Source organism: Sus scrofa, chromosome 13 (genome assembly GCF_000003025.6).
Source record: "Sus scrofa isolate TJ Tabasco breed Duroc chromosome 13, Sscrofa11.1, whole genome shotgun sequence".
NCBI classification, from domain to species: Eukaryota; Metazoa; Chordata; class Mammalia; order Artiodactyla; family Suidae; genus Sus; species Sus scrofa.
In genome coordinates this window covers 26,080,934-26,105,318 of record NC_010455.5, presented here as the reverse complement: position 1 = coordinate 26,105,318, position 24,385 = coordinate 26,080,934, and the positions used below count along the sequence as shown (strand labels likewise).

Genomic DNA, 24,385 nt, shown 5'->3' with positions numbered 1-24,385 from the left:
TTCCTAGCACAGTATCTGGCATGTAATATTAGTTGCTATCAACTTGAGTCCCTTCCTCTTCTTAGCTCCTAACAAATGACAGAGTTGTCCTCCACACTCCTCCCCATGCCATCCACAAGCAACTCATGGGGCCAAGGTGCTTTTGTGAACTACAAATTAGGTAACTAGTTCTCAAGTCTGGTGGCTGTAAGGTGAATTCAGTAAGAGTGACATAATTCTGTCTTCTGTATTGTGGATTTGAAGAGTGGATAATATGTCTTAGGGTGAATGCTTGTGTTTGAATATTTGTCAAGTGAAACTTGATTTTTTTTGTCTGAATTACTATTTGGCAAGGCTTGGTTGTTTAATGTTGTCTCCCCCTTTCTTTCTTTCTCAATTTTTGAAGGAGGAGAAGTGTGTGGGGTAGGGATTTGGGAGAAGGCTAAGGGTGCAGGGATGAAAAGGAACAATGAGAACAAGAGCATCCTCCAGCTAAATACAATCTTTGCAGTAGAGTAGGGATAATCTATGACGTGAATAGTTTATAAATAGATGCTGAGAAGAGGATTTAGGAAACGGGGGGGGGGGAATTTAGCTTAAAATATAATTTTTATAAAATCTAATAGTAACTAGGGTGCTGTATTTGATTACTACTTCAATTTCTGTTTGTAAAAAATTTTAAGATGTACACAGCTGGGATATCACCAAATTTTCTGGTATGTTTCTTTTTTTTTAATTTTTTTGTTGTAGTTGATTTACAGTGTTCTGTTAGTTTCTGCTGTGCACAAGGTGACCCAGTCATACATATGTATTCTTTTTTCTCATATCATTTCTGGTATGTTTCACACTGCAAATATTGTGAAACAACCCATTGGAATGCTTCTGATAGTCCAATAAAAGGAGAATAAACAAGAGAATTAAAAGTTTAAAAAATGGAGTTCCCTCCGTGGCTCAATGGTTAACGAATCCGACCAGGAACCGTGAGGTTGCAGGTTTGATCCCTGGCCTTGCTCAGTGGGTTAAGAATCCGGTGTTGCTGTGAGCTGTGGTATACGTTGCAGACCCAGCTGGGATCCCACGTCTCTGTGACTCTGGTGTAGGCCGGTGGCTACAGCTCCGATTCAACCCCTAGCCTGGGAACCTCCATATGCTGCGGGAGCGGCCCAAGAAATGGAAAAAAGACCAAAAAAAAAAAAAGTTTGAAAAAACGTTTCCTTTATGTAAATATCTTTCTCTCTCAAATGGAGATTTATTGTGGAAAAGTTTTTATTAGTTTTAGAAATTTATGTTTTATTAGTTTAAAAGTTTTGATTGGGGGCTTCCTAATATGTGCCAGGTTACAGGGTCCATGGCCTATAGAAGGAGCTGGTAAGACCTGGAAGACAGATTAGTATGTTTTTCTGAACACTCTGAGGCTGCCTCAGAGTTCTGGTGTAACTGACATTTTTTCTGTAACTGTAGCATGATTTTTCCGGATTCATGCTGCTGCTTTCCTATCTTAAACTGAATACTAGTTATCTGCAAGTGGCTTTTATCTTAATGAATCCAGAGATTATAGTACGTTCCAGTTTGAAAATGTCATGTAGTTATAGAGCTGCCCACCATAAAACATGCCCTTCAACATTCATGCATAAATTGTAAAAATTATAGTTAATTAGCAGAAAAGATTATTGTTCTGGTAGAGTTTGTTTGTCTTTTTAGGGCCTAACCCACGGGATATGGAGGTTCCCAGGCTAGGGGTTGAATTGGAGCTGTAGCCACTAGCCCACACCACAGCCATAGCAACACCAGATCCAAGCCACATCTGCAACCTACACCACAGCTCATGGTAACACCTGATCCTTAATTTACCGAGGGAGGCCAGGGACTAAACTCGCATCCTCATGGAACCTAGTCTGGTTTGTTAACCTCTGATCCATGAAGGGAACTCCCTGGTAGAGATATTTTAAAATGACATTTAAACATAAAAAGCAAGAATGAGAATAAATTAAGTAGGTGAATATAAAAACCTTAAGTTAGTACTTTTTTTTCAACTTTTAAAGTAATTAAAGTCACAGGAAGTTGCAGAGGTAGTACTGAGTATAACTGATAGATTGTATGACAATTGCATGTTTAGTTTTAAAAGAAACTGCCAAAGTGTTTTCCAGAGTGACTGTGCCATTTTACAGTCCTACCGGTAACGTGTGAGAGATCCATTTCCTGCGTATGCTTACCAGCATTTGATATTGACTTTAATAATTTTAGCTCTTCTGGTAATTATGTATTATTATCTCATTGTGATCTTAGTTGTATTTCCCTTAATACCTAGTGATGCTAAATATCTTTTCATGTTCTTTTTTGCCATCTTTATATTCTCTTTGGTGAAATGTCTGTTCATGTACTTTGTCCATTTTTAACTGAATTGTTTGTTTTATAACTGTTGAGTTTTGAGAGTTTGTTAATAAGTTCTATATATGTAGAGTCCCATATTAGGTATGTGGTTTAAAAATATTTCTTCCCAGGCTCTAGCTTTTCTTTTCATCCTTTTCATGTGGGCTTTTGCACCGCAAAAGATTTAAATTTTGGTCAAACCCAATTTACTGTTTTTTCTTTTATAGATTATACTTTTGTGTCATACATAAGAACTCTTTCCTGGGAGTTCCCATCCTGGCACAGTGGTTAACAAATCCGACTAGGAACCATGGGGCTGTGGGTTCGATCCGTGGCCTTGCTCAGTGGGTTAAGGATGTGGCATTCTCGTGAGCTGTGGTGTGGGTTGCAGACATGGCTTGAATCCTGCGTTGCCGTGGCTGTGGCGTAGGCCAGTGGCTACAGCTCCGATTCAACCCCTAGCCTGGGAACCTCCATATGCCACAGGAGCGGGCCTAGAAAAGACAAAAAAAAAAAAAAAAAAAAAAAAACCTCTTTCCCAAGGCCTGAAGATTTTCTATATTATTCAACTTTTATAGCTTTATTTTTTGATTTTTTAATTAAAAATATTTTTTTTCTTTGGCTGCCCCGTGGCATATGGAGTTCCTGGTCCAGGGATCCGATCTGAGCCACAGCCACCGCTGTAGCAACACCAGATCCTTAATCCACCATGCCCTGCCAGGGATCCATCCTGCAACCCAGGGCTACCAAGACACTGCTGATCCCGTTGGGCCACAGCAGGAACTCCTGTAGCTTTATTTTTTACATCTCAATTTATGATATATTTTCATCTCCTTTTCATGTGAGGTGTGAGATCAGGTCAAGATTCTTTTCTTTCTTTTTTTCCTGTAGATATTCATTGCTCCAGTACCATTTGCTGAAGAGACTATCCTTCCTGTGTTTAACTGCTTTTGCACCATTGTCAAAAATCATTTGGCTCTTCTTGTTTACATCTCTTTCTGGGTTCCATATTGTTTCATTGATCTGTGTGTTTCTCCCTGTGCCAGTACCACACAATCTTAGTTACTGTAGCTATACAGTAAGTCTTGAGGTAGGATAGTGTGTTTCTGTTCATTTATTCTTTTTCAGAATTGTTTCAGCTAGTTTCTTTGCCTTTCCATATACATTTTAGAATAATCTTATCTATATCTACAAACTATCTTGCTGATATTTTTACAGGAATTATATTAAATCTGTATATCACTTTGGGAGAGAATTGATATCTTTACTATGTTGAATCTTCCAATTCACAACATGGTATATCACCACTTTTAAAAATTTCTTTCAGCAGTATTTTGTAGTTTCCGACATATAAGACCTGTACATCTTTTGTTAGATTTACACATAAGTATTGCATTACAAAAAAATTACAGCTTTATTGAAATCATTTTTAGATGATTATAAATGGTATTTTATTTTTACTTTTTATTTATTTTTTATTACTCAATGAATTTATTACATTTATAGTTGTACAATGATCATCACAATCCAATTTTATAGCATTTCCATCCCACACTTCCAGCACATCCCCCTACCCCCCCAAACTGTCTCCTTTTTGAAACCATGAGGTTTTCAAAGTCTGTGAATCAGTATGTGTTCTACAAAGAAGTTCATTGTGTCCTTTCTTCAGATTCCACATGTCAGTGATAGCATTTGATATTGGTGTTGGTATTTTATTTTTAAATTTGGTTCCTATGTGTTCATTGCTGGTATGTAGAAAAAGAATTGATTTTTGTATGTTGATCTCTTGAACTCAGTCATTTTAGGAGGTTTTTTGGTAGGCTTTTGAGGATTTTCCATGTAGACAGTTATATCATCTGCAGGTAGGCATAGTTTTATTTCTTCCTTTCCTATTTCCTGAGACTTTTCACATTTTTATTCCTCAATGGAAAGTGTGGAGAGATGGGACAAAATGTGCTGTGTACGGTCTCTTGCCTGGTAGACCAGTTTTTTGTTTTGACTTCTCTTATTTTTATACCACTGCAGTTTCTTCATGTATAAACTGGGAATAATTATTCATTCGTCCATTACAGATATGGTCTTTATTCTTAGAACTTACACTTAGGTAGTGGAACTAAGTCAGTAAAATAGAGAACAAAGAGGTAGTTCCTCTGGGAATTTACAGGAGGTAAAAGTACTTGTAGGAGGGTGTATTGGAGATAGACCCTGGTGTGGATTTGCATATGGGGAAATCAGAGGAATGTAGGCATAGGGGAAGAATGCACAGAGGCACAGAGGTGAAAAGAGTAGCATGCATCCTGGGGCTCCTGTTTGCTGCTGCCCATGGGAATTGAGATGCCAGATCACACCCCTCGTGTTCTTTGAAAGAAAGGTCCATCAGTGCACATACCTGTTAATATCTTATCAGGTAGAGGAGCTGACAACAGGATCTGTGAAACAGGATGTGTAGCTGCATGGAAAGATGTATTAAAGCTGTAATAGCCACCTCAACTAATCCCTGGTTGCAGGGCATCCTACATGCAGATGTGCAGGTTATGCCTTGCATGAGCACCTGCAGAGTTAACAGGTGAGAGCTGAAACCCAGCCAGACTCTCCAGCAGAACTGGTCCAGGGCTGTTTCTACCCTGAGAAGCACTTTGTTCTAATTTGCCACAGGCACCATGAGGCCTCAGAATCTGTGTTTCCTTTTGTTTCTTATGGGGCTGAAATACCATGGCTAAATATTTAGTGTTTTACTGTAATATAATTTTCTAAATGACTTCCACTAACCATCTGTAGGTACTCACATCATTTTGAAGACTGGCTCTGTGGCAAACATGTGCAAAGATTCAAGAGGACATACTGTCCTGTTTTATTTTTGCCTTCTGCTTTCCTTGCCACCAGCTTTGGGGTAAATGCTCAGAATCACTCCACTGCAGGAGAGGATATGGCTCAGCTCCTACCTTGCTGGGTGACCTGAAATGCACAGGTCACTGGATTCTGCCCCTGGTGCTTCAGTGTCAGGTTCTTCCTGTCCCTTTGGGGCCATCTTGCCACCTGTGTCTTGCTTCCTGCTGTCATTGCTGTCTCTCCCAAGCCCTTCTGGTCCTGCTTCTTCACATCTCTGCTCCCTCATTGCAGTTGGTTTAATTCTGGAAGTGGAGAGGTCCATTAGAGAGAAGGAAAAGGAGGACTGTAAGTGAAGAAGAGACAGGGAGGCTAATGGTGGGAGGAAAGCTGGTAGTGACATAGCAGTAGAGGTCCGGGAAATAATAATAAAAGCCACATTTGCCTTTGTGGTGGGGGTGAGGGTGAAACAACCCAGAGTAGACATTTTTTGGGGGGTGTCCCTGGCACCATCATCCAGCCCACAGTAATAAGGTGACCTTGCTTTCCTCAGGTGTCCTCATGACTTCTTTTGCGGACCATGTCCATGATCCTTTTTGCCTGTGTGGTAAGGGTGAGGGATGGACTGCCTCTCTCGGCCTCCACTGACTTTTACCACACCCAAGATTTTCTGGAATGCAGGAGACGGCTCAAGACTTTAGCCTTGCGATTGGCCCAGTATCCAGGTCGAGGTTCTGCAAAAGGACGTGACTTCAGTATCCAGTAAGCAAGCATGTTCACTGTTCTGGAATGTCAGCCCAATTTGGGTTACTCTTAACCACATATGGAGGTGACATTATGCTGATCCCACTGCGTATTTAAAAGCGGTCTCAGGAGTTCCCGTCGTGGCCCAGTGGTTAATGAATCTGACTAGGAACCATGAGGTTGCAGGTTCGGTCCCTGCCCTTGCTCAGTGGGTTAACGATCCGGCGTTGCCGTGAGCTGTGGTGTAGGTTGCAGACGCGGCTCGGATCCCGCATTGCTGTGGCTCTGGCGTAGGCCGGAGGCTACAGCTCCGATTCGACCCCTAGCCTGGGAACCTCCATATGCCGCGGGAGCGGCCCAAGAAATAGCAAAAAAGACAAAATAAATAAATAAATAAATAAATAAATAAATAAATAAATAAATAAATAAAAAATAAATAAAAGCGGTCTCACGTCAGACAGTGGCCCAAGGTTGTGTTATATTTACAGCAGAATCAAGGGGGCTCAAGCACTGCTGCCCCAACTCCCACCTTTGTATGAGCAGAGCTCCCATGAGCATCCAGTCTTCATGCCTTTAGTTTGGTAGTTTTTTCTGTATTTGGTGCAAAGGTAGGAAAAAAAACGGGAGGAAGGAGAAGATACGTGATTAAAATGTCAGAAAAGGAAAAGGACAAGAGTGAGGAAGCCAAAAAAGGAAAAAAACTTAAGAGTTTTTGCTTTCAGTTTTGGCTTCTTAATTTTTTCACTTAAAATTTTTTTAATTAAATTTTTATTTGACAGGAGTAGGGGAGTGAAAAATGGACACAAGTAGGGCCCCTCTTCTCAAGGAACTCTTAAGTCGAATGAGGGGACAAGAGAAATACCGAACTGAATACAATACAGTGTGGCAAATGCTATCAGTGGAAGTAGGAACCAAGTGGTTACAGTAATCGTGGTAATCAGAGCTAACACTATTGAGTGTTTTCCTGGGTCAGTCACTATTCTAAGTGCTGTGTTGGCTTATTAGGTAGATGATAACATCATACCTGTTTTACATAGGAGGAAACTGAGGTTAAGTGATTTACCTAAGATTACACTGGTGGTTAACTAGTAGAGCCAGGATTTGAATGCAGGCAACCAGGCACCAAGGTCTGTTTCTCATGTATTCCATCATTTCTTATTCTAGGGCTTAGAGCAGGAAGCCAGTCTATGGAGGGATAAGGGCAAGGCAGGCTTTCAGATACCAAAATGGCTTGTTGGAGATTTTCATGATCATTTTCTAGAATTTCACTTACCAAGTGAAATTTTCTAGACCTTCACTTACCAAGTCCCTTTTGCTCCCTTTGAACAGTAAATTTTTAGTTGACCCGATAAGGTGGGATCCTTTTAGGGGAATTCTGCCTCAGAATCAGAAAAACAAAGGGAAAAGTCCAGGCCTGACTGCAGGCTTGATGGTGGTGTTGGATGAGAAGAGTCATGGCATGAAGAGGGAACCTGGTGGCAGGGATATATATGCAGCTGTCATCTGTGCTGTGGGCTCGGGTGCTTGGAAGCAAACCCTGAGCTGCATCTGCAGCTCCTTTCTCTGGGAGCCTCAAAACACTTTCCTCGGTGGTCCCTTCCTCATTATGCTGTGATTACCTAACAAACTATGTGAACTTTGTGCTGTACCTCAAATAGGAAGGTTTTTCTTTGTTAAGGAAAAAAAAAAAAAAAAAAAAACAACCTGTGACTTCAAATGAAATTCTAGGTACTACAGTCATTTTTTTGAAAAGTAGAATATAGGAGTTCCTATATTCTGTTGTGGCTCAGTGGAAACAAACCTGACTAGTATCCTCAAGGATGCAGGTTTGATCACTGGCCCTACTCAGTGGGTTAAGGATCCAGCACTGCCATGAGCTGTGGTGTAGGTCACAGATGTGGCTCGGATCTGCTGTGGCTGTGGCTGTGGCCGGCAGCTTGCAGCTCCAGTTTGACCATTAGCTAGGAACTTCCCTATGCCACACACGCAGCTCTAAAAAGACCAAAAAAAAAAAAAAAAATGTTCTGCTCATTTCTATTTTGACTTAAAAACTCACCATTATTGGAGTTCCCGTTGTGGCTCAGCGGTTAACGAATCCAACTGGGAACCATGAGGTTGCGGGTTTGATCCCTGGCCTTGCTCAGTGGGTTAAGGATCCGGCGTTGCCATGAGCTGTGGTGTAGGTTGCAGACTTGACTCGGATCCCGAGTTGCTGTGGCTCTGGCATAGGCCGGCAGCTATAGCTCCGATTAGACCCCTAACCTGGGAACCTCCATATGCCATGGGTGTGGCCCTAGAAAAGACAGAAAGACTAAATAAATAAATAAATAATAAGTCAGGGAGTTCCCTTGTGGCACAGCAGATTAAGGATCCAGCGTTGTAACTGAAGTGGCTGCGGTCACTGCTGTGGCATGGGTTTGATCCTTAGCCTAGGAACTCCCACATGCTGTGGGTGCAGCAAAAAAAATTAAAAAAAAAAAGTCAGAATGATCACACATTGTCGGCGACACATAGCGCTACGCACATAGGAGAGGAAGTATAAGAAAGGCTCAGCCCCAGGCAGGTCTAGCTGAAGAAATGGTATATATGCAACAAACAGCTGTGGGACTGTTCAAAGCCCAGGAAGTCCGTAGTTGAGGAATGGTGGTATCCAGGCACGGGCTATGAATACATGAATCTGTTCCCTGGTAACATGGATGACACCTTTTTGTTCCAGTTTCTCTTCTTCGAGGGATGTGGCCTGCATGGCTATCTGCTCCCACCAGTGTCCATCTGCCATGGCCTTCTACTTCCTGGAGACCCTGTGGTGGGAATTCACAGCTTCCTATGATACCACCTGCATTGGCCTAGCCTCCAGGCCATACGCCTTTCTCGAATTTGGTTTGTAACCCTCTTTTGTATTATCTCTTTTATGACATTATATGTATAGAATTTCCCAGTCTGGATTTGGCTTTGACCATCAGGGAAAACCACTGGACGTGCAGCAACATGTCACTGGAGAATGGCCTTGTACCATGAGATTTCACAGCTGTGGAGGTGGCCTTCAAGCTTGGAGGTTTAACATTCTGGCTTTTCATCTCTCCAGAGCCTAGGGGCAAGGTGAAGGAATGGTGAAACCCGCATGTCTAATTCTGGAGCAGGGGTCAGCAAACTGTGGCCTCAGGCCTGTTTTTGTAAACAAAGTAGAACACAGCCCTCATTCTATTATGGGTTGTTTGTGGCTGCTTTTGCCCTTCCCTGGCAGAGGTGGGCTATGGTGACTAGACCACCTAGGGCCTCTAAGCCCAAAGCATTGACTCTGTGGCACTCTGAGAACACCTTGCCAACCTTACTCTAGAGCAGCACTGCTTATGGTGGTACACAGACCCGTTCTTTGAGCGTGAGGGACAGAAAGTGAGAATAAGAGTTTAGAGGTAATTTGACACTCCCGCGATATTTTTTTTATTGTATTTTATCAAAGTATCCATCTACAACTGCTTGGAAATAAGAAAAACTGCTCCTTCATGCAGAGGTTTGAGAAGCACTGCTCTGGAAGAGGAAACTCCTTTTCTAGGCCCTGCCAGAGAGGCTGGGTGGAGGCTCAGGGCTTTGGAACACAGCAGGATGACTATAGTGTGTGCACTGTTTCTCTCAGGTGTGATTCAAGTCAGTTTGAGCTCTTGGAGAACAGAAGTAGAGGTGGGAGTTGGGGAACATTCTCTGGTCTCGGTGTCAATCACCAGGATCGCTGTGAAGCTCTTGAAGGAGGGGCTGGCAGCATTTGGTACTCAGGGTTAGCTGCAGGGCGGCACCTGAAGGGCTGCCATTTATGCTTTCTGGCAACTCCTGCGGTAGCCCTCACATCCCCTCGTGTGGTCTGGGGCCAGGCTATCAGCGATGGGGCCAGCAGCCTCTTTTGGTGTCACTTGAAGATAGATGCCAGGGACCTCCCTTGTCTGTGGGCCTCCGGTGGTAGGCCTGTGACACAGACCCAGAGTCTGTCTATGAGACTCTGATCCAACTGCTGCTCTCAGCCCCACTTAACTTCTTCTTAGCAAGAGAGTACGCTGTCCCCAAGCCAAGCACAGCTGCAGCATCCCTTGCCTGTTATTTGGTTGGCAGCTGGTGGACCTGTGTTCTTCTCTCCTTTAATTTCTGCATGTGCCTTCTTCCAAAGCATTGGGCTTAGTCTGACAGGAGACCTTTCCCAGGATCACACTTACTCATTACTGAGTGAGGGTAGACTATGAGTAAAAGTACATGGATTTTAGAATTATACATGATTTTGCTGTGCTAGTATGTATGAAACTTCAACTACTTATTAAAACTCAAGGATAACTGTCCTCATTTTTCAAGCTTAGAAATACTCTGTGAATGGCCCAGGATTGTACTTGAGCTAAGACTCAAGCCCCTGTCCCCTGACTCTCTCGCCACTGAGGTTCTGATAGACAGACTGTTACTTTTGGATTATTCTGCTTTGAAGAGATTGATGAGGCCAGTCCTGATATGTACTAATCATTTGACCCTTCATATGTAGTTGACACTCTTCAGAGTCTGGCTGACTGATTCGCTGTAACATCATTGTATAAACATATTGTCTTATAACATCCATTGTGACGAAAACACTCAGCTTAGGTTGCTCTTTTTTTCACAGACAGTGTCATTCAGAAAGTGAAGTGGCATTTTAACTATGTAAGTTCTACCCAGATGGAGAACAGCTTAGAAAAAATTCAGGAGGACCTCAAGTTCCAGCCCCCAGTGGTTCTCACTCTGGAGGACACAGATGTGGCCAATGGGGTGATGAATGGTCACACACGGATGCACTTGGAACCTGGTAATTGGCCTGCTGCTCTCTGATGTTGATGCAGATGCAGTGAGATTGTGTGTTTCCTTCTAATAGACATCGATTGTTTTACTGGGAAGGTGTTTGGGTCAGGGGCGGTGTATAAAATATGTGGGGAAAAATGTGGGCTGATCTTATTTCCAGTGGCTGTTATTAAAAAAAAACAAACAAACAACAACTTGATTGTTGTGACAATGAGTTGATCTGAAAAGAGTCAGCTCTTCTGAGGAAATTCAGAAGAGTGACTTGGCAGGTTGTTTTCCTAACCAGGGTAAAGTCTACATGTTTAAATGTTATCAAGGAGATTTTCATTTTCTTTTGCTGGAAGTCATTTATTGAACTGTACAGTTTTGCACATTCTCTCTCTCTCTCTTTTTCCCTTTGACAGTGAGTCCTTCTATCATCCCTTAGTGAAACACTGCAGATCTGCACTGAGAAAGCCCCTCTCCTTGATGGAGGAAGGGGAGGGCTATGGGGATGCAAGTGAGCGGGGGCCGGAGCCAGGGCTTCTAGACCTCTCTCTGTCTGGTTCTCTGTGGGACATCCTTCTTTCCCTTTGGATTTCTGAGTCCTTCTCTGAGGAAAGAAATGTTAATGAACGTGCTCACAGTGCCCTGGTGTCCGTGACTTAATCTGGCCTTAACACCAGTTCAACTCAATGCCTAGCACATAACAAAGGTGCTTTTTTGGCATTCCTTGTTACAATTACACAGTTAAACCAATTTTTAGGTAAAGAGGATATTTACATTCTAAGAATTCTGTAATGGTGTAAGAGCTGAATCTTTCTCTGGAAGACAGAGCTGTCTATACTTGAAAAGTCTAGTTTTGTTTTGGTTTTTGGTGGGGTTTTTTTTTGTTTGTTTGTTTTTGTTTTTTGTTTTTTTTTTGCTTTTTAGGGCTATACTTGTGGCATATGGGAGTTCCCAGGCTAGAGGGTGAATTGGAGCTGTAGCTGCCAGCCACATCCACAGTCATGTGGGATCTGAGCTGCATCTGTGACCTACATACACCATAGCTCACAGCAACGCCAGCTCCCCAACCCACTGAGCAAGGCGAGGATCCAACCCACATTTTAATGGATACTGGTTGGATTCGTTTCCGCTGGACCACAATGGGAATTCCCTATTTTGTTTTGTTGCCTTTTGAGGGCCACACCCAAAGCATTCGGAGGTTCCCAGGCTAGGGATCTAACCGGAGCTACAGCTGCCGGCCTACACCATAGCCATAGCAACGCAGGATCTGAGCTGCATCTGCGATCTATACCACAGCTCATGGCAAAGCTGCATCCTTAACCCACTGAGTGAGGCCAGGTATCAAACCTGTGTCAGCATGGCTACTAGTCAGATTTGTTTCTGCTGAGTCATGATGGGAACTCCCTATGTTAACAGTTTTATACTAAAGTCATTGCTTGAATTTTGAAAGTGGTATATTAAAAATGTTCACATTTTTGGCTTCACTTTGTTTCAATTTGGTTTCAACCAGTAAATTCCTGGATTGGCTCTTATGCCATTCAATAAGTTGTAATTTATACTGGGGTTGAATTGAACTTTTGTGGAAGGAAGACTAGATAATTGAACCCCAAGCTTCTGCTTTGTCATATCTGAAAACAGGGTAACTTTGTGATATATCTTGTTTTTTAACCATTTAGACAAAAGGAGCAAATCCGGAAAGTGTCAACTTGCTTATCTTTCTAGGACATTTTACTGTGGTTTGACTCCTCCTATTGCCCTAAGGCTAGAATCTTTACAGGTAGCATGCTCTGTTCTAACAGGAACTTTGAATTGCTAGATGGAAACTCTAACACACTAACCGTAGGCATTGGTTGGGTTGTGGCTAGATATTTTGTGCGAGTATTTGTATGTGGGAAATGTAAGGACAAGAAAGGATGATTTAATAAGAGCGTAGCAAGAAAATGATTGGGACACCATTTAACTGTGTGAACCAGAATCCATTTTAGCAGTTGTCTTTAAAGAGAAGATGATCATTTGTCCTAATTAGAGTGTTAGAAACAACTTGTAAGCTGAAATAATCAATGTTCCCTCCTCTTCCCATGCATGACACTGGATAGTGTCCTTTTCAGAAAAAGAGTGAAACATTTTACAAGCTGAGGGTTGAGGTGTGTAATAGAAATAAATGCTTTCAAATTTGACAGTCAATTTACAATTAAAGCCATAAATTGCTTTAAATCAGGATTTCTCAACCTAAGCCCTGTTGAATTTTTGTTCTGGATAATGCTTTGTTGTGGGGGCTGTCTTGTGCATTGTAGGATGTTTAGAAGCATTCATGGCCTCTACCCACTGTGAATGCCTATAGCAACCTGTCCCCAGTAGGGATAACCCAAAATGTCTTTAAACATTGCCACTGATCATTGAGGGGCCATACTGTCTCTGGCCAAGAACCAGTTTTAAATGGAAAGGAAATGAAGCACTTGAAAAATTTGTGCTTGCTCAGAGAAGGGCCTCTTTGTAGAAGAAATTCACCTCAGAGTCCGAGATCCATTCTGTCCTTCATTTCTTGCCTTTCCTTCCTTTAATTACAGCTAACTTTTTAAATTAATATGTTTGCAATTGTGTGTTTAGTGTAACAGACCTTTTCATTATTGGAGGTCTAGTTAATGTCTTTATTTTTCTTTCACATAGAAATTATTTTCACTAGACTCTTCTTTCTTTTTCACTGTGAAGCTCCTAATTTCCGAATGGAGCCAGTGACGGCCCTAGGTGTTCTTTCCCTTATTCTCAACATCATGTGTGCTGCCCTGAACCTCATTCGTGGAATTCACCTTGCAGAACATTCTTTACAGGTAACCTTTTCTATACAGTTTAAATTGAAAGACACTTGATGGAAGAAATGGATGGGGATATGTATCATTTATAAGGTTATTATGCACTACATTAAAAAAATTCAAGAGGAGTTCCCTTCGTGGCAAACCCCGACTAGGATCCATGAAGATGCGGGTTCGATCCCTGGACTCGATCAGTGGGTTAAGGATCTGGCGTTGCCGTGAGCTGGGTGTAGGTCACAGACATGGGTTGGATCTGGCATTGCTGTGGCTGTGGCATAGGCCAGCAACTGTAGCTCTGATTGGACTCCTAGCCTGGGAACCTCCATATGCCACCAGTATGGCCCTAAAATAGCAAAACAAAAACAAAACAAAATTCAAGTAAAAACTACTTCTCATTTAATTCTCTATAGTAGGTTGAATATGAAACTTGCTCTTTTGCATCTGTTTTCCTAAGAAGCCAAAGGGGCCTGCTGGGATAATGGTGAGGAATGGACAACTTGCTCCTAGGAGATCAGGCCACCCTGTGGTCCTAGGGACCCCAGGAGTCACTGCAGGGGCTGTATTATTCATCCAAGGCAAATGCTTGACTCTTAGACTTTAAGGTTCAGGCTCTTCCCACTGGGAAGAGTTGTCTCATGGACTGATTTATATCATGCAGATACTTACCAAGTGTCTGTAGGCACGAGAACAGGCACTTGTTGTCAGGATGTAGTCCCTGCCTTGGGGCACAAGGTTGAGTGTGGCAAAATCACTAAGGAGGTGGCAGTACCTGAGGGTGGGAGGAATTGGGGAAAGCTTAGTACTGACAGGTAAGTAGGATTTTGAGGGTGGCGTCATTTCAGGTTGAGGGCTCGGTATAGATGCATGGAGATGAGAGGATGCTTAGTGTGACCAGACCATTCAGAAGGATTTCATACCTGGTATCATACCCTGGTCTGATGGCTGAATGTGGCCTTGTTTCTCACCCAGCTAGAGATTTTGAACTGTCAACCATACTAGACCCAATGAGGAGTAAAGCATTTCATGTCATAGTGTTTCCTTTCCTCTAAATACTTCTTTTTTGTGTGTTCCTCACATTTGTCTTAGGTTGCACATGAAGAAATTGGAAATATCCTGGCTTTTCTTATTCCTTTTGTAGCCTGCATTTTCCAGGTGAGTGAAACATTGATGTTTTAGTAAGTGGGCTAGACCCTGGCCTTATTTTGTTCTGCTGGAACCATAAACAAGTTTCTAAATTCTTCTTTTGTTCTACTAAAGCCTTGGTTCAAATCATAGACAATACCAGCCCTTAGAAAGAACCCTTGGCCCATCTTGCCCAGTCTTCTCATTTTATAGAGAAAAGATCTTTGGGCTCAGAAGGGGAAAGCCACTTGGCCTAGGCCATAGGGCCTTTGACAGTAGAGAATAGAAACCAGGAATTTGGACCTGGCTTCCAGGAAATGAGGGGTGAGATTGCTGTGGGGATTGGGCTGGGCCTGACTAGTATGAGGCAGGGTCCTGCCTTGTGCTTATTGTCGAGGAGTCCAAGTACAGAAATGTCCTTCTGCAGAGGTGGCACCTACATATATGTATTTTTTTTCAAACACAAGACTGGGCAAAAAAATATTTTTTTGTTGTCTTTTTAGGGCTGCACCTGTGGCATATGGAGGTTCCCAGGCTAGGGGTTGAATCGGAGCTGTAGCTTCCAAACTACACCACAGCCACAGCAACGCAGGATCCTTAACCCCGTCTGCAACCTACACCACAGCTGGTGGCAACACAGGATCCTTAACTTGCTGATCGAGGTCAGGGATCAAACCTGCATCCTCATGGATACTAGTCAGATTCGTTTCCAGTGAGCCATGACAGCATATGGAAGTTCCTGGGCTAGGATTAGTTGCTGGATTAGTTATTTTCTTTCTTTCTTTCTTTCTTTTTTTTTTTTTTTTTTTTTTTGTCTTTTCTTGAGCCACTCCCGTGGCATATGGAGGTTCCCAGGCTAGGGGTCCAATCAGAGCTGTAGCCACTGGCCTACACCAGAGCCACAGCAATCCAAGCTGAGTCTGTGACCCACACCACAGCTCATGGCAATGCCGGATCCTTAACCCACTGAGCAAGACCAGGGATCGAACCCACAACCTCATGGTTCCTGGTCAGATTCACTAACCACTTAGCCACGATGGGAACTCCCTGACTAGTTATTTTCAAATAAGTTGTATACCTAAGGAGTGGGGTTAAAGGGAGCTTTTGAATCCCCTATGGGAAGAGTTAGTTCTAGTAAAAACCTTACTCTCTTTCCTCATCCTTCACATGGGCTAGGATTTTAGTACCTTCTCTGCATGTTTAAGCTGCTTCTTCTTCTTTTTTTTTTAAATTAAAATTTCTGTTCTCAGGGTACTTCCTGTTTTCCACATATATCCTAGACGGTCTATTAAGAATTATCTGATTGTGCAGAAAGAAATTTTCAACCCAAGATTTAAAATGCACTCAGATTTTAGAAAACAAGTCTCCAAAACCTTGGGTATTGCCAGGAAAAGTTTCCTGAAGCCTGTGTTTCAGGGCTGCAAGGATCTTACAATTCCATCTTCATCCCCTCAATCGCAGTCTTCCTCAGATAGCTCTTTCAACAGGGAACTCTTTCTCACTGTAACTTGAGCTTTTGTCAGATTGCTCGGGGTTTTGACAATGTGCTTCTTTTTTTTTTTCTTTTAGGGCCACACCTGCAGCATATGGAAGTTCCTGGGTCAAATCAGAGCTGGCCACAGACACAGCAACCTTGGACCCACATCCTCAGGGATACTAGTTGGGTTCTTAACCCGCTAAGCCACAATGGGAACTCCTGTGCTTTTTTTTTTTTAAACATTGAACCAAAAAAACTATTTCCACCTTTTGCAGAACAAGAATGGCTTCTTCTTGTGTGATAGCCCTACACAAAATATCAGTCACACTCCCTGCTGTGAGACCTTTCCCTGAGTCAGAGATGCTTTTGAAAACATAATAAGAGGGCTGTTTAGGGAACAGTGGTCCCCTATGTAGTTGTAACTCAGGAAAAACTAAAATAGTGAAAGCACAGTTTCTCTCATTGGCTTTTTTTTTCTTTTCTTTTTTTACCTGTTATGACTCCCCTGAAGGAAAGACTTGTTTGGAGGCCAGTCTTGTTAGAGTATACTTTTCTGGCTGTCTGCCCCTGATCTGCACCTCTTCTTTTTTTTTTTTTGTCTTTTGTCTTGTTGTTGTTGCTATTTCTTGGGCTGCTCCCTCGGCATATGGAGGTTCCCAGGCTAGGGGTCGAATCGGAGCTGTAGCCACCGGCCTACGCCAGAGCCACAGCAACTCGGGATCCGAGCCACATCTGCAACCTACACCACAGCTCACGGCAACGCCGGATCGTTAACCCACTGAGCAAGGGCAGGGACCGAACCTGCAACCTCATGGTTCCTAGTCGGATTCGTTAACCACTGCGCCACGACGGGAACTCCCCTCTTCTTTTTCTGTAGCACAGCCTGGGCATTTCTGTCTATATTTCTTCTTTATAACTTTTTTTTAGGGGTGCACACCTGCAGCATATGGAAGTTCTCAGGCTAGGGGTTGAATCGGAGCTGCACCACAGCCATGGCAACGCCAGATCTGAGCTGAGTATGTAACCTACACCACAGCTCATGGTAATGCTGGATCCTTTAACCCACTGAGCGAGGCCAGGGCTGGAACCCACATCCTCATGGATACTAGTCAGGTTCGTTACTGCTGAGCCACAATGGGAACTCCTCTGTCTTTATTTCTTAAATTCTTCCAAGAGTACTGCATTCTAGTTCCCCCTGTGATGTCTATTTCACTTTGCTTATCTCTTCCAAATCCCCACTTACATCCAGTGATTAACAGCAGCTGATCCAGTGAGTCCAGGTTTCATTGTAATGACTTCAGTTTAATAAGCTAATGTGTATGAATAAGCTAATGTGTATTGTGCATGGCAGGTATGATAAGTAAATCCTGCGTTTGACCTTGGCCACTTTATTATCTCTGATGGGAGACTCCCTCCTCTGGTGTCATTTCAGTGTTACTTGTACCTGTTCTATAGTCCAGCCAGAACTATGAAGGTGGTGCTGATGCTGCTTTTCATTTGCCTGGGCAACATGTACCTGCATGGGCTGAGGAACCTCTGGCAAATCCTTTTCCACATAGGAGTGGCTTTCCTGTCTTCACATCAGATACTGACGAGGCAGCTTCAGGAGAAGCAGTCTGACTGTGGAGTGTGAGGATGACATTGTGGGATGAACAGATCCGTTGATTTCCTTATGAGGGTCATCAGTGTTTCCCTTTCTGCTTCTTGACTTCACCTCAAGTTTCCATCCTTGAAGTTCCTTTCGACTAAAGCAGACTGCCACCGAGAATTGGGGATTTTTCACAGGTGCAGTTGAAAGCATGAGGTTGTTTGACACCCAGTCCTGGTTTTGTCCTGAGTGTTACTGCGGAATCTCCAGTTCAGCTCGTTTACTTTGGACAGCAGAATCGGGGGCTCATTCAGAAGGAGCATTAGTGGAAGACCAAAATGGAATTATTTTGGTCTTTTAAATCGAATGATGCAATAAACCACTAGATTCAATAACACTAGTTTTAGTAATTAGCAGTTGTCTCCGAGGAACCACTTAAAAATCTGTATCAGCTTTTCAATCTAAGTGTGACTTGGTCAGTTTTTTAGAGGATCAGTACAGGGTGAATTAAAAACTTTAAAAAGTGGTTTATAATGATAAGCTAGATAAATTCTGTTTACATTTTTGATAACTTAGATCTGATATGATACCTTTAAAATATTTATATTTTGGATATAAATTGAACTTATCTTCATTTGGGGTAAGGACAAATTTGAGCTGAGAAAATAGTTAAGAAAGCTGAATTTAATTTATTTATAACTTTTTGTGGTGGTGGGACTGTAGGGGTACAGAAATGTTTTGTATTTATTTGCAGGGTTTCTGAATATTTTAAAAATTGGGTCACCAGTACTACTGGATCATAAGCTTTTAAGCATGAGCAGAAATGAGAATTTCAGGATTTCTTGCAGTTGGCCACAAACTGGAGCAGGTGAGTCTCACAGATTCACACAGTGGCACTTTGAAGTCACAGGTGGCAGAGGCTGCTGCCATCAGCCTTGTATGTGGTGGCCAAGTGCCTGTCATTTCAATGATGTCATTTAACACTTGCCCCTGTGTACTTGTTCTCAGAACTCCCAAATACTCCTGCACACATTTCCCAATCATCTTAATTAGATTAAGGGCCTTGGGGGAGTGCACCCATCATGGCACAGCAGAAACAAATCTGACTAGTATCCTAGAGGATGCAGGTTCAATCCCTGGACTCACTCAGGGGGTTATGGATCTGGCATTGCCCTGAACTATGGTGTAGGTCACAGATGTGGCTTGGATCTGGCGTTGCTTCGACTGTGAGGTCAGCAGCTGAAGCTCCAATTTGACCCCTAGCCTGGGAACCTCCATATGCCGTGGGTGTGCCCTCCCCCACAAAAAAAAAGATTAAGGGCCTTCTTTCTTTCTTTCTTTCTTTTTTTTTTTTTTAACAAACAAAAGTTAAGTGTGTGTTTTTTTTTTGTTTTTTTTTTTTTTTAATTTTCTTGCTGTACCCACAGCATGTGGAAGTTCCCAAGCCAGGGATTGAAAACAAGCACAGCTGCAGCTGTGGAAATGCTGGATCCTTTAACCCACTGTGCCAGGGTGCGGGATCAGTCCTGCACCTCTGCAGCCACTGGAGCTGCTGCAGTTGGATTCATAACCCATTTCACCACAGTGGGAACTCCAGTGTGTTACCTTTTTTAAAGCTTTATAAAGATATAATTAACCCTGTGCTCTGAAAAGTTACTTTTCTTTCTCTCATTGTCAAAATATCGACTGATCATAGTTTTCCAAAATTTCTCTCTGAATATGATCTCTTAGGTGTCTGGAAATTTCAGCCTGGGTTGTGCAGTACATTCAGGAGGCCGTTTTGGGGGTCTTTGGATTGTTCTTGGTAGAAGTCTGAAATAGCTCCACCACAATTGCATAGAATACTCTGGGTTGAATCATGTGGTCTTGATACATTAAAAAATGCTCTTTGGTAGTTTTTAAATGTCAAAAGCCACTGTAAGAGTTACTGAGTAGATGTTAAAAGCCAGGATGTCGTTTTTGGGGATTCACTTGTACTTGGTCATTACTGGTGGTGCATGGTAATTGAGCTACTTTGGTGTCACTTTAAAGGAAAACAAGATCCTGTGACTGTGAACTGTGTTGGGAAAATGTTGCCATGGTAATTTTATTTTCTTATAATAGAATTTCCTATTTTTAATCGAAGTATCTGGATGTGAAAGTTACATTGGCAGCATCCTCAGATGTAAACTTCAGAGTCATCTTTTCACTGATTTTGCATCTGCATAATTGCCTGTATACCCAGCAGGTTTTCTGAGACATAATTTTGAAAATATATTGAAATAGAAGCTAAGGAGGGGATACAAATCCTTTTGTATTAGAATCGCACACAAAAGCCTTTAAAAGTTGGTTAGAACTGCTTACAAGCCTGTGTACTATTGGTGCTGCCATGTAGCCCTGGACCCCTGATCCTGTGATCCATAGTCAGCAAGTAGTGAAGCCCATTTCTTGTAGAGGAGCCCATCCTAGTGAATGCCTTCTGTCCTTGCGGAGAAGTTATCCACACTTAGATGAGTGAGGCATCAGTTAACATCTACACAGGTTTGAGATTTACTTTTGACAACAAAAGGGAAAAGACGCACTTGACAAACGGTACAAAATAATGACCACATAAACATTATTTAACTGAAATCCAGCTAAGAGAAGTCTCAGCTCACCCAATGATATAGGAAAGGCATTCTGGAGATTTTATCCAAGGGAAGTCCTAGGCACAAGCTTTGGTTCGGGCCTGGAGTTTTGTAGCACCCTGTGCCATCCTTAATGCTAGAAAGTTGAGTCCATGTTATAGGAATTACCCTCGCTCTGCCAGAGACCTTTTCTATTTGTTCGAGCACCTTTGTCTTCTTAGTGGTTGCCCAGCTGACTTCACAGGGTTAGATCCAGGGAGATATGGGGTAATGCTGGAAAAACCTTATTAAGTGCCTTTTGCTGTCAGATGTGGCAAGATCTCAAGCATCAGCATGTGTGACGCCCCATGTGCTGTATCTGGGCGGGGATGTAGCTCAGTGCTTTCTGGCAGTTGCCCAGCCAAAGGGTCGAAGCACAAGGGTTCCCTTTCTGAAAGTGCGGTAATGAGGGAACCATGTAGACTCTGCTTTCCCTTCCCCAGGTGCGCCTGACTGTGATGAGTACCATGCGTGGCTTTCTTTTCCTGGGTGGGGGCATATTGGGGTGGGATTTCTTTCAGCTTGTATTCATCTGGGAGTCAAGGCTCAACACTTTGAAAGTTCTTCAAGGGGTGGGGAAGAGGGTTTGGGGAGGAGAGCTGAAATTAGAACATTTAACATCATTTCTACCAACCCTACCTTGAGTTTCCTGTTCTTTTCCTAGGTGCCCCTGTTCAGGTCTCCCTTGACTCTTTTCACTCTATACTTCAGTCCTAGGGACAGAGGCTGAAGCTGGAGTCTCTGCAGGGATGAGGAAGCCACCTTTTATTGTAATGTCCAGGGTTGGCCCAGGAACTTCAGAGAGAGAGAGCAGATTGCACAAGGCCTGGCCCTAACCCTGGGCACCTCCAGGAGCCCTGGTGCACAGCACAGCTAGATGTTTGGGGCACGGGAAGCAGGGGTTAGGTGGGGAGGGGAGCTGGGGTCTGGCTATCTGCTGCTGCAAGACAGCAGCTGCTTCTTGGCATGTGGGCTGTGTATCGCACCTTCATTCAGGGCTGCTGTTTGCTGTTCCTTGAAGGAGTGGGCTGCTGTAACATGCAGGACAGGTGGCCCTCAGAGAACAGTGCAGCACAGGTGAGGACCTGTGGGGAGGGAATGTTTACAGCAACCAGATATGCAGGCAGACCCCTGCCCCAACATTACTCACATTCCAGGTGATTCTATACAGAATCCTTCCTGCCCAGGCAGAGGGAAGCCCTGTGTGCACCGTGAGTGTTAACAATGGTGGGAGAGAGAGTAGATGTGCCTTTGAGAGATGAGAGGGGAAGGAGGGCCCAGTGCCCAGTCAGTCTGAGGCCTGGAGGCTCTTCGCCTTGATCCAGTGCCACCATGAGTAAGTTGCTGCCTTCGGCCCCAATGATCTCTCCTGGGAAATAGTGGTGACGTCCTCCTGCTCCCCTGGCATACTGTCAGGAGGGTAAAAGTGGTAGTGGGAGGGGATGCTGGGTGAATCCCCCATTTGTGTGTAGGAGAAGGGAGCCTTTGAGTTCCATCACCCAACACATTGAGGATGTGCATGCTTCAGGCAGCTCAGTGTGTCTTCTGGCCTTTACAAAAAGGGTGTTAATAATGCTGCAATGTAAATGGCCTCATGCTTTCACTCCAAAAACATAGTGGCCTCTCTTCCTCCCCCTGGACCTGCCTCCTGCCTTGTAGGCACAGAGCCCTCGGTACCTGTGGTGTTGGGTCCTCCAGGATCCAGGGAGGCCAGTTCTGCTGGTTGGACCAAACTTCATGGCCCGTCAGAAGACCCAAATGAGAAGAGCTCTGATTCTCCCATCTGTGGAGCAGTGATGTCAAAATTCTGTTGCTCGGGAAACATCATTGGCAGAGAACCTGTGAAAAGAGGCTTGTCAGTAAAATCTGGGAATGACCGGATATGGAAACATCTGCCCTTGTGTACCGATGGCAGAGCTGTTGCCCACAAGCGCTTTTTATTTAGGGTAAAATTATCAAATCCATTCTGTTCCTCTACCCTGTGCTTGGTACACATGACCTTCTTTAACCCTTATATGATTCTGGGGGTGGTTTCAGAAGTGATGTGACTCCCAGGATTCCATTTTGTTTAATGGACTTTTCTACTAAGGGCATAAAAGATTGAGGCTGATTTAGCCAGGGCAAAACCATTTACTTTCATGTATTCATTTTGAATGCTTGCTGTCCATATTATATAAGCTTCTTACTGTTTTCGTGTAATAACAAAGATCTATTTTGAGTAAATGATGAGTACATTTTAACAAAATTTTACACAGTAGTAAAGCCAAATTGTGTTAATGTAGGTAAAGAATGTTGTATAGCCATTTATATACTATGTATATATAAATTCAATGAGGTGGCTTCAGGAGTGGGAGGAGAATAAATCTAAGGTGCTTATTGACTTGTGTGTTTGTGTGGAAAATTCTGAGTTGGGGGTCCATTTTCCCGGGTGGAGTGATGTGGGCCTGGCACTGGACAGGGGAGGCATAATGTGAGAGAAAGCAAATTCAGGTTCTCTTGTCCAGTGAGGTCTAGACAGGTGCAAGGGCTCAAATAGTCTTCGGCACTAATCCCCAGACTTCGGAATGCAATCATGGGTCTAGAAAAGCCCTGAGAAAAACCAAAATAGCAATCTCGGTGCTGCCTTGGGGGTTGAGAGGAATGCCTTCGATGGAAGCTTAGCTCCTGCCGGGCTCTGTGCCCTGGGCATAGTGCCCTGGGCAGGCACTATGCCCTGCTCTGGTCTCAGCTCTCCAAGCTCTGAGGGTGATGTAGTTTTCCTTTTTCAGGATCAGCCCTGTCAGGAAGAGGCCACCAGGGGGCACAACATCAGGTTCCCAACCCAGGGGATTGTACTGTTTCAAGGTCGTTCCTTCAGCAGTTGATAAAATTTCCAGAAAGGAAGCAAATGCACCAACCTCTCCTGACCATGCTCTAACCACACTGGGGACCGCACAGCTCCAAGCTTCTCTTCACTACCTGTTCAGAGTGAAGATCTTTTGGAGGAGGGCAAAGACTTCCGAAATAAGCATCTGAATTATGAGTTCTGGGATTGGGGAATTGGCTGAGCCTTATATGCTATCTGGTTCAACCCCTTTATTGCTCAAGTGGGGAAACTGAGGTCTGTCCCAGGTAGCCAGTGACAGTGTAGCCCAGAGCTCTGTCCCATGGGCTGAGAACAAGGTGCCATCTACCACTTGGCAGCACCCACAAAGAATAAAAAGGGATCTTGGCTCATGAAGGGTGCCCTTTGTGTGCCAGGATGGCTGGGTGCCAGTTCAGGCTGGTGAATTGCCTTTCTTTTTCTTGGACTCTACCTGCTCTGGGTCCAGGTACCAGAAGTGCTGCCTCACAGCTGCCTGGCACCCTTGGGCAGTGCCAGCAGAGGAGTGAGGTTCAGACAGCAAGGGGCCTACCTGAGTGTGCCTGACTCTGCTGAGTCAGCTCTAAGATGTCCCTGGATCAAATGTGCAGGGAAAAAAATTCATTGAAGAACACGAAGGAGAGAATCTGTGACCTAGGATGCAGAAGTGCTTCTTCAAAATGTCACAGGCACAGCCCTTAAGGCAAAATGATCAATGTGATGACATACAAATATGGACTTCATGGGCCAAATTAAAAGTGTAGGAGAAGATATTTACAAGGTCTGAAGCTAGGATTAATATACAAGCAATTTCTTAAGTCAGAAAGAAGGACAGCAATTTCAATAGAAAAATGAGCAGAAAAGAAGAGAAAGCCCAGAAAGCTACTAAGCATATGAAGATGCTTAAAATCATTACAGAGAAATACATATTAAAATAATAGTAAACTATTCACAACCATGTCCATGAGTTTAGCAAAACTTAGCTGTGTGGTACAAAGTACTGGAATGAGAGTGGGGATAGAGGACTTCATGTACAGCTACTATAACCAACCTCAAGAGCAGAGCTACTGTTATGGGTTGACTTGTGTCCTCCCTAAATTCATATGTTGAAATCCTAACCCCCAGTACATCAAAGTGTGACTGTATTTGGAGATAGGGTCTTTAAAGAGGTAAATAACGTTTAAAAAA

The 24,385-nt window shown here is 43.4% G+C and overlaps 1 protein-coding gene across 18 annotated transcripts in view; it reads left to right on the top strand.

Moving 5' to 3' along the window:
* Positions 1–24,385, top strand: part of SEC22C (SEC22 homolog C, vesicle trafficking protein) — a 44,187-nt gene extending 19,802 nt beyond the window's left edge. For 9 of the 18 annotated variants that reach the window (XM_021068234.1, XM_005669387.3, XM_021068236.1 and 6 more), the window contains 6 exons: positions 5,729–5,937; positions 8,636–8,799; positions 10,553–10,732; positions 13,423–13,541; positions 14,610–14,675; positions 17,555–22,735. In XM_021068234.1, the coding sequence (XP_020923893.1) occupies positions 5,756–5,937; positions 8,636–8,799; positions 10,553–10,732; positions 13,423–13,541; positions 14,610–14,675; positions 17,555–17,755 (912 nt within the window). In that variant the 5' untranslated portion in view covers positions 5,729–5,755 and the 3' untranslated portion in view covers positions 17,756–22,735. Of the gene's footprint in view, positions 1–4,756; positions 4,916–5,728; positions 5,938–8,635; positions 8,800–10,552; positions 10,733–13,422; positions 13,542–14,609; positions 14,676–17,554; positions 22,736–23,123 lie in introns of those variants that run through there. The other 9 variants (XR_002337465.1, XR_002337464.1, XR_002337466.1 and 6 more) reach the window with 9 other exon arrangements.